The sequence below is a fragment of the Blastocystis sp. subtype 4 genome (assembly GCF_000743755.1).
Source record: "Blastocystis sp. subtype 4 strain WR1 chromosome Unknown seqid_0075, whole genome shotgun sequence".
Taxonomy (NCBI): domain Eukaryota; class Bigyra; order Opalinata; family Blastocystidae; genus Blastocystis; species Blastocystis sp. subtype 4.
In genome coordinates this window covers 26,228-37,684 of record NW_014569472.1, presented here as the reverse complement: position 1 = coordinate 37,684, position 11,457 = coordinate 26,228, and the positions used below count along the sequence as shown (strand labels likewise).

Genomic DNA, 11,457 nt, shown 5'->3' with positions numbered 1-11,457 from the left:
GGTCGTCTGCGTGCAGAAGTGAGATCATCTAGTGCTCAGGTTGAGGGAGGCGTTCATAACCTTCATAGTTATGAGAAGAGACTGTTCTAAGTGACTTTAGTGCAAACTCATTTTTGTTGAATGCAACCTATCACAGTCCTGAACCTATGTGGTTGCCCAGCGAGTGGGAAAACAACATTAGCTAGGACTCTCCAGACAGAGTTGCAGCCTTTTGCATCTGTTGCGGTGATTTCCTTTGATGATGTTGAAAAAATGAACAACGGATTGTATTTTATACTGCTACGAAATAAAGAATAGAGAAACAAAATGGGATCGGACTGTATGGCATTCGAGTCGAATTCAAGCTTATCGATGCCTCTCAGTATTGTTAGGTGAATTAAAGCAAGGAAGAAAGGAACTAGAATCAATCATTACTCTTCCTGCATTGAAACCAGTAAAATTCAGTCCTATCTGCACCGAAAGTCAACGAATTGTGATCATTGTGGATGATACGATGCATCTCCGAAGTATGCGGAAAACTGTGATGAAAATATGTAGAATGTGTACAAATTGATGATTTGGATGGAATCATAGATGAATGTGGTTATGCAAACCTCTTTGTCAATACTCCAAGAGACTTATTGTTCAAAAGGAACCAAAATCGTTGTAAGCACCAGCAAGTTCCAAACTCCTCAATCCAAACTATCCTAGTTAGAGTTCCATTCTTCTGTAATCGATAGGACTCATTTCAAGTTCCTGATCCTTCCATACGATGGGAACGTCATTCACTTGAGATTTGCCCATCTGTCCAAACAGTGGAAAGAGTCAAGGACCTCATTATTGCTGCTGAAAAAGATCCGTTGACAAGCACTGTAGACATTCCTGTAGCGAATCCAGAGTCTTACACTTCTTTCAAGCATCAATTGGATTTACGTCTTCGAAAGGCTGTAGGCAAACTAGCGGTGACAATGAAACCAAAAATGAAAGAGATTGCTTGGAAGAGGAAAGAACTGATGCAATCAATAGATGATCTTGCTGAAGAGGTCTGCATCGATGACCTTGAAAGGATCCTTAACGAAATTGTAGAGTCATTTATATGGGAGTGTTCCCACTTCGGTGTTGCTTTGAAACAAATAACACTATTGAGAATTTTGTTCTATCCGGTCCAATTCCAACTTGAAAATAGAGTCATCTACAATCTACATCTCACCTTTCCTTCTTTTTCCTACAGCTTCCTTTTCTAAACTGTCTATCTGCATGGTAAACCTTCGAAACATTTCTGCAGCTTGTTTCTTCTTTTCTTCAATCTTGGTTCTACTATTATACTTATTCATAAGGATTATACAAGTCTCCTTGTTTCGCTAGCAAAGCGATCTCTTCTAAACAACGGTGATATGCCTATGTACTTAAAGCCCTTATTTGAAGATACAACATAGTTTGTCCTCATCTCACAAATAAATTTCTTCATTTCGGTATACCAATCCGGAGTCTTCTCCATTGCCTTTAAAAGAAAACTAACAAACACAATACTATTCGTTTACAGAACTCACAATTGCTTCAACCTTCGTAACATGAGAATTGGCATTGTTGGATAACAGTGCTTCAATCTAGACTGATAAACTAATAACACAAGTACGTCTCTGTTCCTCTTCTCCATATCCTTATTCCGCGCAACCATAATACAGCGTTGCGCCTCTACACAAGCAGGAGCGGTTGTAAATTGCAGCAACAGCTTGTAAACAGATTTTCCTGGACGGTTCTGTAATGTATACCCAATTAATTTCTCACAGTTTGTCAGAACCTTATCAGTCTGAATCTATCGATCAGGCATCGCAAGAACCTCTACAAGAATACTCACTGTTCGTCTTGTATTATCTTCAATACAAATATCTAAGAGTTCATAGAGACTGAACACAAGTTGAACCATTGCATCTTTCAGACTTCCCTTCACCATGCTTAATAAGGAGAGTTGACTCCGACCAATCGCCAAATAGACACTTTGACCTTGTTTAACCTCTGCCGTGGCTGGAGGAAGGATTGTACAAGGCAAATAACGATTAACTCGACTAATCTCCACTTTCTGATTAACAGAGATGGAAGGTTGATTCATTGTTTTCTGCAGCTCCAGATCGATACCTGTCTCATCTACAGCCACTCCCAATACATGACATAGGACAATGGCACTTTCAGTACTCATCACCTCAGGTGTGGTTCCAGGCGATACACTAACAGGTCTAGGTGACATCACTGCACTGCCATCAACTTCAGGAGATCCTGCTACTGCTAATGGGGATCCAGGATCCATGAGCAGCTGAGGAGGCACCTCCACGTACTGTTTTCGCAGGACAAAGAAAATGAAGGCTCTGAGCAAGAGATACTCGGTCAATTGCATCACAAAAGCCTGAATACTTTGTTGCACATTTTCAGCAGAGGCATCTGTCCATTTATAGAGTCCAGGAACAGAGATAGAAGTGGTATTAGTAACTCGGTCAAGAGGGAGGAGCGATGATGTCTACATAAGAATCGTCTAAGGAACGTACCGACTCAAGAATACCCTTGAAATCGAAATTCATCATGAACCCTGCTTGAGAGGAACCAGTAATGTATTCAACTTGGGAGCAAGTACTTAGGAACGAATAGATGAGATCATCTGATGACTGAAGGAGAGGACGAAGTAGATGGAGTGTGTTGAGGACCATTGTAGCTCGTTCTTTCATTCTATGAATTAGTTTCTGTAGATACTACAACATGTCAGCAAGAGTCTGAACAGTTCCGAAGGGGAGTGTGTCTCCATAGATGTGATTGGTTAGCAGATAGCGCATGACATACAGACAACACTGAGCGGTAACTGGACGCAGATGAGGGCCACGCAGAACCTCGCAGAGAGCATCCAGAACTGGTTGACCGTAGCGATGATTACAGAGGAAGTATCCTGAGATAGCAGGACTATCTCGCTCGACGAGTTCCTCTTCGGTGGGAGAGACAGAGTGAATTCCTTGAGCTTGTTGTTGAGCGTAAGCCGTGATTCCAGAGTATACACTTTGGTGGAATGAAGATAAAAGAACAAGAACAAGTTGGAGACGAATGGCATCCTAGAGATGAATTGAATATGATTCTCTCACATCCCCTTCATGCAGAAGTTGCAAGATGGGACAATACTTGAAAGTAGATTCAAGAGGGGAGTGAGGAGGTGGTGAGGAGAGTGACAAGTCTTCAGATAAACAATGTCGGGTATGAGAAGGAGTACAAGAATCTTGAGTATTGGCACTGAGAAGACGAGCACGACGCTGTAACGAGTGCAAGGCTAGATCATTTAGAGTCGCAGCTGTTGTGGTATCCACTTCATCACTGTCATCACTATCCATCACAATGAGTGTATCATCGTCAGCAGGCATCTCCTGGACATCAGTTGATGATACAGGAGCTAGTTGTATCTTGGGACCTTCCTGAGAAGCAGAAGCTTCAAGACTGGTGCTAGCATTCTCTGTAGTGTTTTCCACAGAACCAGTCTCAGTATTCTCTACAGGACCAACTTCAGTGTTCTCTGTAGTATTCTTTACAAATCCTTCTCCAGGTTCCACTACAGGACCAACCTCAATGTTCTCTGTAGTGGTCTCTACAGGACTTTCTACAGGACCAACTTCAGTATTCTCTACAGGACTCTCTGCAGAGTCAACTCCCTCTTCAGATCCCTCAGTAGGTACGGGAGAGGACTTCGTATCACACTTGACCATAAACCTTACCAAAACATTAATCAAAGCAATAGACTCTCCTCCTTCATTGGATTCCGATGGTGAAAGATTAATACTAACAGTCAAATCATCCTTCCTAACACAGTACTGAGAAATACTCATTCTTCTTCCAACAGATACAGGAGGAAGAGGAGAATCAGGTAGAAGATATGAATCATTAAGATGATCTCTCTCTGGGAAGGATAACGAAAGAATGTGTTTCTGAAGATCAGGGTACAAATGAAGGAAAATAATAAGAATGATTATGATGGGATATATCTTTCATGGTATTGATAACACAACTTAACAGAAATAAGGAGGTTCTTAACTGAATTGCATCCTAGATATATTTAAGTCAAAAAGAGGCCTACTGGAGATGGATCAAGATGCTTTGATGCATTCTGAATAACATTGAAACAGTATTTCACAAAGAAATCAGACATCAGTAGATTCTTTAAATATTCTTCAACTACAGCTACTTGGATATTCAATACATCCTGAAGGAAAAAGAGTTGATCAATAATATTATTGGTTAATTCACCAACTCGAGCAAAATTGCTGGTATTAATGGAAATAGATAAACACCTACTTCTTTTCCACCATCTTATCCATTGTTACTACAAGAGATATAACGTAATACACAAGCTTCTTAAAATACTTCAGAGAATTTGGCTGACTCATATAAGAGACAATATTTTTGTCATTCACTAGATTGAACCAAGAGAATTGATAATACCTTTTAGACAGTTCAGAGTAATTGTTCGAACAGCAATACGCACCATTGGCTCTGGATTGTCATAAAATTTGCTACAAATCGAGAACAGAGGGAACGGGTCTGCAGATTTCGTCTACTTATGAAATACTATCCCAACAATCACATAGTTATAAAAGAACTGAACAGTATCGGTTGTTAGGTTCATAGATAAGAGCTTCAGAAACGAAATGTACTGAGAAACAACATCTTCGTCCATAAAATCCAACGGAGTTGTAATCAGATCATTAATGTGGTTGTTGGACAGAATGAAGACTAATCCTCAACAAGTCGAAAAGAAAAATACAGAGAGATGTGCGGTTCTTGATATTCTGGATCAGAATCGAAATGGTCTGAATAATTTGAATCTTGATCTTATTACTTCGGTTCTGCTTAATTATACTGATAATGTCTTGCAACATATTCTCCTCCAAAAAGAATCTACAAAAGAGTTAGGAAACAAAACAGACATCTCCAAACAACACATACTCAAAGTACGAATCGCTCTCCTTCTCTCCATGAATCATGATTTCTGCTAACTCACGCAACACTTCTGTGAGTTCACAGTCAGCACTAATTCCAGGAACATCATGCAATCGGATGATCTCTCTGTGCAATTCTCTTTGGATTACTTTGTAACGAAACAGTTTACTTCATTCGCTTCAAAGAAAGATCCTGTTTTGGTTTAAACCAGTTGAAAAGGTTCATCTCCTGGAAGACTAGATAATGGGATCTATAGAGAGGTCCAAGGGACCGTATTAATGGAGAGAGATGGTGTTTTGAGATGTCAACGAAACTCCCGAAGTTGTTCAACCAATCCAGCGGCGCACCAAAATCATTTCTTTCGATACCGTTACACAAAATATCTACACGTATCTTAATGTCTGAAGGAAATTCTGTTGATTACTCAGAGTGAGTATCACTTCTAGACTATAGCTGAAAGAGCATCGAAACTGGAGCTCTCATTCACTCCCGCTGAACCCAGGGGTATTTCGAATTTACCTTTCATTACGACATAGAACACTCAATGGCTCCCGCACTTTGTGCAACGGCTAAGCAACTGGAAAAGGAGATGAAGAAGGATACCGTAGATATTTGTGTGTATTTGAAAATGTCTCGTAGATTAGGTCTGGATTAGATGACAGACCCACTATACAGGAAATGGAAGCAAAAGGGTTACTGAGTAGTCACCTTCTTTATGTTGAGATGTAGGTCCTTCCGTTGCTCCATCTCTTGTGTCGCGTGTAAAATCTGTGGAGAAGGAGATGAAGAAAGATTCTGTGGATTGTCTTTATCGAAAATGATGTATAGCTTAGTAGAGAGCTTGAAAAGCGCAGTGATTCTTCAGAACTAGAAGACCGAGGCATTATGCACAAAGCCGAGTCCACAGTTCTTGCAGGAAGAATGGTTGAGCTAGAAAGAAATATGAAGAAGGATGCGGTTCATCGTGAGTTAGATCACCGTCCTGAACGTGCTGAATTAACGGATCGTGGTGTGCTCCGTAGTTTGTCAATGGATAAAATGATTTGTAGGTGATAGTGGTGTAAGCAACTCCATTGCAGCCACGGCTGCTGAACTGGAACACAATATGAAGAAGGATGCAGTGAGCCGCGGTCTGAAGGGTCGTCCAACCTTTGATTCTCTTGTGGAAAATGGCATTGAGAGTTGGAGTATGTGGTCAAATTAACGTGTAGCTCATCCTATGGTGGCCCCATCGATAAGAGCCAATGCTCGTGAGCTTGAGCGAAATATGAAGAAAGATTCGTTGAATCGTTCTCTGACGGATCGTCCTGAGGAACAGACACTGGTGGACAGTGGCAAAATGCTTGGCCGTACGATTATGTTAGGAGAATTAGCAATAGATCAGATGTCAGCAAAGTTACAGTCGACAGAGAAGCAGCTGAATATGGAGATGAGGAAGCATACAGTCGAAGAAAGTCTTTATCAGCGTCCTTCACCTGCAGAACTTAAGGAGTTGCTACCTTCAGTGTATGACTCATTGAGTGAGGAGGCGAAGGAATTCTCAGGTGTTCCTAAGTCAACTCCTCTATTCAAAGTTTATGCTTCTCTGTTGTTGGCGACAGCTGACCAACTGTTGATTGTGGAAAAGATTACTTCGGAACAGTTCGATACCTTGAACAAGATGATTCAAGACGAGAAAGCTGCTCAACATGAAGTATTGTTTAGAGCTGCTGAAGTATACAAACGTACAGGAAAGTATGACGAATACGAAAAGAGTATTCTTGCTTGTCTGTACCTCTGTTTCTAATAAACACGTAACTTAGCTAGATTTGCTTTCATGCGTTCAAAGACACCAACAATCGACTCCTGAATGGGTGGAATTACAATTCCGAATTCCTTACATGCTTCTACTAGCTTTGTAGCATCCAATTCGTTATTCGAACGTCCAGCAGCAAGAATCTTGGCCTGCTCTTCGAGAGTGAAGTTCTTGTAGGTGAAGTTCGGATCAATGTACTGCTTATACAGATCAAGAATCTGGTTATGAGAAATGACACCCGGGTTCGTGAAGTTGTACACACCCTACCCGTCTAAATAAACACGAAACACTACTTTCAAACCATGAACAGTCATTTCAATACTAGCAGGAAGAAGATCGTGAAGCACAGACATTGAATTGGGAATATTCACAACACGCTCGTATTTGCTAATCTTCGTAATAAAATTGCGAGGATGCAAATCATCCGAGATGGGCATACGAACACGCAATAGTAACACATTTGAATACACGCGAAGTAGCTTCTCAGCCAATGTTTTGGTATAGCTATAGAAACTACCCTTAAAGTTGGGCTCCTCTTCCTCAGTAAAACCAATACCACTATTCATTGGATGCTCAGAGTCATACTACTAATGATCTGACAATCACTAATCTACCTCATAAATGCAACCAGTAGCGTAAATAGTGCAAGGAATCTGACGTTTCCAACAGGCATCTGCCAGAGCTACCGTTCCAACGACATTTACGCTAAAATCAAACAAAATAAAGAACTCTACCGAACTACATCTTCCTTATGAAACTCGCACCAATCAACATTGGGTCTTCCTGTCTATCCAATGAGGTCATCACCAGTGTTTCAAACAAGACCTGCGGCATCAATCACAAAATCGGGCTTCACCTTATCCAGTTCAGCCGCTACATCTTGGACATTTTCTAACCTAGATTCTGCTTCTATTACTGTGTAACCCTTTTCTTGAAGTAGCTTGATGACCATTCCACCAATCCAACCATTCTTTCCAAAAACTAGAAAGGAAGTCTACATATAAGACGACAACTTAGTGAGAACCATGCGCAATTGAACGAAAAGCAAAAGAATAATGATAGAGCGCAACGACATTAATGATCAATCTCTTTCATTAGGATAATACGAAATTGAATGTAGAACTGACGGCTTCATTCAAATAGATATCAAATCCACACTAAATACATGTTGGTCGAATTCTAAGAAACCAGATCATCTCTTCACTCTTTGGTTAAAGGAGGAATAGTATTATTTGCTGGTTTTTGTCAGTATCCATTTCATTTATTTCGATTATGAGAACGAACTGAGGAGGAGGGATATTGGTAGTTGACTTTGGAGATGGAAATATGCTTTTATTATTGAGGTATGATGGTAATGATAGTTTCTATGTATTGGATAGTGATACCAATATATGTGGTCAGTTGGAGTTTAGTGGCATACTGGTAGTCATCTGTAAGGATAGGAGTATTGAATTCTGGATCTTCAAATATACAAATTAATCATAGCTTGTATATAAGCTGAATTGCTTGCTGATGTGTCACTATTGGTATCTAAAACTAGTTCATGCTCTTGTTTGAAGAGATTCACAATGAATTCATTTAGACTGGATTTATACCATTATTCGAAATAGAGAAAGCGATTATTACGACTTGTTATGTTGTTTGTTGATAATTAGTATCATAATTATCAAGTAGAACCACTACACAGTTATGTTAGTTCATTCTTTTGTTTCTAACAGTGAAGTCATGCATATCCGCTTTTTTCCGGCTGTGAAGGAGATTGACATTAGTATGGCCAACAGTATGACAGTAATTTTTGTGATTCTGTCTTTCCTCCTAGGGTGCAGATATTTTGAAGGTGATTCACGATCGTCTTAATTTAGACACTCACCTCATTTCTATCGTAAAGTTACTCCTCTGACCTGAGGCATAGCTATTTGAAGGTTCTATTGTGGACAGCAACGAAACCCCAGCACGCTACAATGCTACGGATGATGGCGAGTTGTTCTGTTTTATCTCAGTTGAATCAAGTACTCAGGTTATTGCCAATGGTTTTTCCTCTTCCAAGAAGACGACATTTGAGGCAAGTCCACGAGCTGCTCTTTCTCAGAGAGTTTCTGTTCCTACCGTTGTTCAACTTCCTGTTCCTTCTCCTGCTCCAAAGCCTCTGACCGATTCAGAATATGCTGCTAGGGAAATGTCAACAGGAAAGTATCGTGAACCGTTGACTGAAGTATATAATCATCCTTCTCTAAGAACGGTATTTTTAAAGAACTTGAAGAATTTGGATTGCAAATTATATGGTGTATGATCTGATGGTTGTATGAATTGTAGATCTTTGAACGTAATCCTTCTATGCTTGATCAATACATTGAGGAAATTCAGAAGTCTACCACAGGAAAGTGATTTTGCATTAGTTAGATAAGGGGTAGTGAGCCTGCAGCCTTTAAGTTGTTGACTGCTAAGAATAACGAGGATATTATGACAATTATGGAGATTCTAGGTACTGACATTGACCAAGCGATGGAATACTATGTTAACAGTAACATGGACTTGGAGCGGTGGTCGCAGAGTTATTTCAATTAGGATTATCTCCGATGAATAAATTATCTGTTTGTTGAAGAGTTCGTTTGGAGTAATGACGAGACGAAGTGAAAGTGCAATAACAATTCTTATAAGGAAATAATTCGAAGAATCTGTGATACTCCACTGGCCTAATGGATAAGGCGTTTGCCTCCTAAGCAGAAGATTCTGAGTTCGAGTCTCAGGTGGGGTGCATTTTTCTTATGAGGGTGGTGCGTCCTTTTTGCTTTCTACTCCTCTTTTCGATTTTTATTATCTTTATTTCCTCATGGACAACAAAGTTACGAATTGATAAGGTGATTCTGTCATCCTGTACCAACCCTGATTTTGATGGCTTCTATGTGTTGTATTATTCATTTTTGCTTAATAATGAGAACAAAGCAAACTGGTGAAGAAAAGGAATACACCAAAGTGAGTAACCCATACCCAGATGAATTTATATTGGCTAATCAGCTTTTTCGATCAGTGCAGTTTGTGCTACATCCTCAAGAGAATGGACTCATTCTAAAAACGGGGGATACTGGCTTCACGAGTTTTGATCGAAAAACCAATGCTCGTATTCAGATTAGTGTGAGAAAGGAGAATGTGTCTTCTGTTTTCTGTATGTCGCGGAAATCTCTCAGAATTCCTTTACTGAATCGTGTATACAAGGAAGTTAAGATTGATCGTGTTTTCTAGATGGAATTGTGATATATAGCCACTTCGCTTGTTCCAGGTCAGTATTATTTGAAATACACTCCAGGAACTGCTATAATAGCTGCCATTTTATTAGTTATCTGGTTCATTTTGTGGAACAATAAAGTCGATGTCACTCGTGTTGCATCCAGTTATGTTTCCGTTGTTCGACAAGGAGAAGTCTGGAGGATTCTTTCCTCCTCATTAAGCCATCTCGGCATTCTCCATATGGCCATGAATGTTAGTAGTCTTCTTAGCTTATCATCTATTGAATTACAATGGGGCAGTATTCAATATCTCAGGTAGATACCAGAGTACTTTTTCCTTGTAGTATTTCTGTCTGGTTAATGGTATTCACGGAAATTCTCCTGATGACCCTCTACTCTCTATTGATTCGACTGGGTTATATGAGGTGAAGATACTACCATTGATTCATATTAGATTCTTGGATGTATGGGGTGTGGGCTATTCCTGTGTTCTCTTCGCTCTGATGACTGTAAGCCTTCTAACAGACCATTCTCCATGTTCAGTAAACTTCTTTGGAATCTGCTTTCCAACTTATCAAATCCCAATTCCTTTTACGAGGATCCGTATTCCAGTGAATCTCTTTCCTTTCGTCCAACTTATTCTTATGAAAGTCCTTATTCCTAATTCATCCTTATTGGGTCATCTTTCGGGTATCTTACTAGGGTACTATGTTGTGATGGATTATAGTATAGACTGTTGCTCTCTACAGGCCTTGCTCAATTCATCAGTCCAATTGGATGTTTATGCACTATTGAAGTTGCTTATCTGCTTTATCATCGATATATGAAGATTCGATCATCATCTGATGTCGAAGCTAGTCCCATTAACCATATGGTAAATTCAGATACGAATGCAAAATATACGATTGTTCACAATATTTCCTTCTTTACGTTGTTGGGAGTAGATCTTGGATTTATCGATGATAATTAGTCTTCTCTTGGTATCCTTCTTTTGCCCCTTTGTCAAGAAGTGCATATAGATATTTTATGGATGTCGTTTTCAGGTTTATTAGGAATTTTCATTTGTATCTGTATCAAACATTGTAAGGGACACCAAGATGAACTAATTGACAGACACGAGAAATGGACAACTTCCTGGATTACTTGTTCTCCATTTCATCCTCATGCTCATTAATGTTGCTTCTTGTGTTTTCCGATTTGTATTCAACTATTCTGCAGTATTTGAGGAGCCTAACCTTTCTAGGTACACAAAAGCACTATTGATTATGTACCTTGTTTTGTCAGTTTCTATTCTCTCTTTACTGGATACAATGAACAACCTGTGATTGAATTCGCTTTTGTTTAGCCATAGATCTACATCATATCCGAGTTGGTTTAACAAAGTCGTTAAGTTTCGTACTACACTTTTAAATGGTATTTATAGATAGTACTAGAACAGTCAAAGAGTACCCATAAGTATGTAGTCAACGGTTTTGTGTTCCATAACAAAATGAA

General features: G+C 39.6%; 6 protein-coding genes across 6 annotated transcripts; 3 read left to right on the top strand and 3 right to left on the bottom strand.

Moving 5' to 3' along the window:
• Positions 1-1,118: 1,118 nt before the first annotated feature.
• JH06_1481 (hypothetical protein) lies at positions 1,119-3,889 on the bottom strand (the record flags this gene model as incomplete). Its single annotated transcript, XM_014672783.1, is given in 12 exon segments — positions 1,119-1,178; positions 1,209-1,293; positions 1,325-1,377; positions 1,409-1,480; positions 1,530-1,586; positions 1,616-1,795; positions 1,838-2,491; positions 2,520-2,697; positions 2,728-3,071; positions 3,102-3,704; positions 3,723-3,786; positions 3,852-3,889. 12 exon segments carry the CDS (start codon positions 3,887-3,889, stop codon positions 1,119-1,121), a joined length of 2,388 nt encoding a protein of 795 aa, XP_014528269.1.
• A 171-nt stretch (positions 3,890-4,060) lies between these two features.
• Positions 4,061-4,988, bottom strand: JH06_1480 (hypothetical protein; the record flags this gene model as incomplete). The annotated part of the gene is given in 6 exon segments (XM_014672782.1): positions 4,061-4,268; positions 4,300-4,417; positions 4,429-4,558; positions 4,589-4,737; positions 4,769-4,902; positions 4,951-4,988. 6 exon segments carry the CDS (start codon positions 4,986-4,988, stop codon positions 4,061-4,063), a joined length of 777 nt encoding a protein of 258 aa, XP_014528268.1.
• A 500-nt stretch (positions 4,989-5,488) lies between these two features.
• JH06_1479 (hypothetical protein) lies at positions 5,489-6,730 on the top strand (the record flags this gene model as incomplete). The annotated part of the gene is made up of 6 exons (XM_014672781.1): positions 5,489-5,548; positions 5,584-5,644; positions 5,674-5,741; positions 5,773-5,965; positions 5,994-6,125; positions 6,156-6,730. 6 exons carry the CDS (start codon positions 5,489-5,491, stop codon positions 6,728-6,730), a joined length of 1,089 nt encoding a protein of 362 aa, XP_014528267.1.
• Positions 6,727-7,814, bottom strand: JH06_1478 (NAD dependent epimerase dehydratase; the record flags this gene model as incomplete). Its single annotated transcript, XM_014672780.1, is given in 6 exon segments — positions 6,727-7,002; positions 7,021-7,323; positions 7,354-7,444; positions 7,474-7,526; positions 7,560-7,733; positions 7,764-7,814. The coding sequence occupies 6 exon segments, from the start codon at positions 7,812-7,814 to the stop codon at positions 6,727-6,729; spliced, it is 948 nt and encodes a 315-aa protein (XP_014528266.1).
• Positions 7,815-8,464: 650 nt separating this feature from the next.
• On the top strand, positions 8,465-9,304 carry JH06_1477 (hypothetical protein; the record flags this gene model as incomplete). Its single annotated transcript, XM_014672779.1, has 5 exons — positions 8,465-8,527; positions 8,559-8,621; positions 8,652-9,023; positions 9,053-9,120; positions 9,151-9,304. 5 exons carry the CDS (start codon positions 8,465-8,467, stop codon positions 9,302-9,304), a joined length of 720 nt encoding a protein of 239 aa, XP_014528265.1.
• Positions 9,305-9,504: 200 nt separating this feature from the next.
• Positions 9,505-11,308, top strand: JH06_1476 (hypothetical protein; the record flags this gene model as incomplete). The annotated part of the gene is made up of 9 exons (XM_014672778.1): positions 9,505-9,647; positions 9,676-9,968; positions 9,999-10,278; positions 10,308-10,388; positions 10,418-10,666; positions 10,696-10,903; positions 10,934-11,045; positions 11,077-11,180; positions 11,207-11,308. 9 exons carry the CDS (start codon positions 9,505-9,507, stop codon positions 11,306-11,308), a joined length of 1,572 nt encoding a protein of 523 aa, XP_014528264.1.
• Positions 11,309-11,457: the final 149 nt, after the last annotated feature.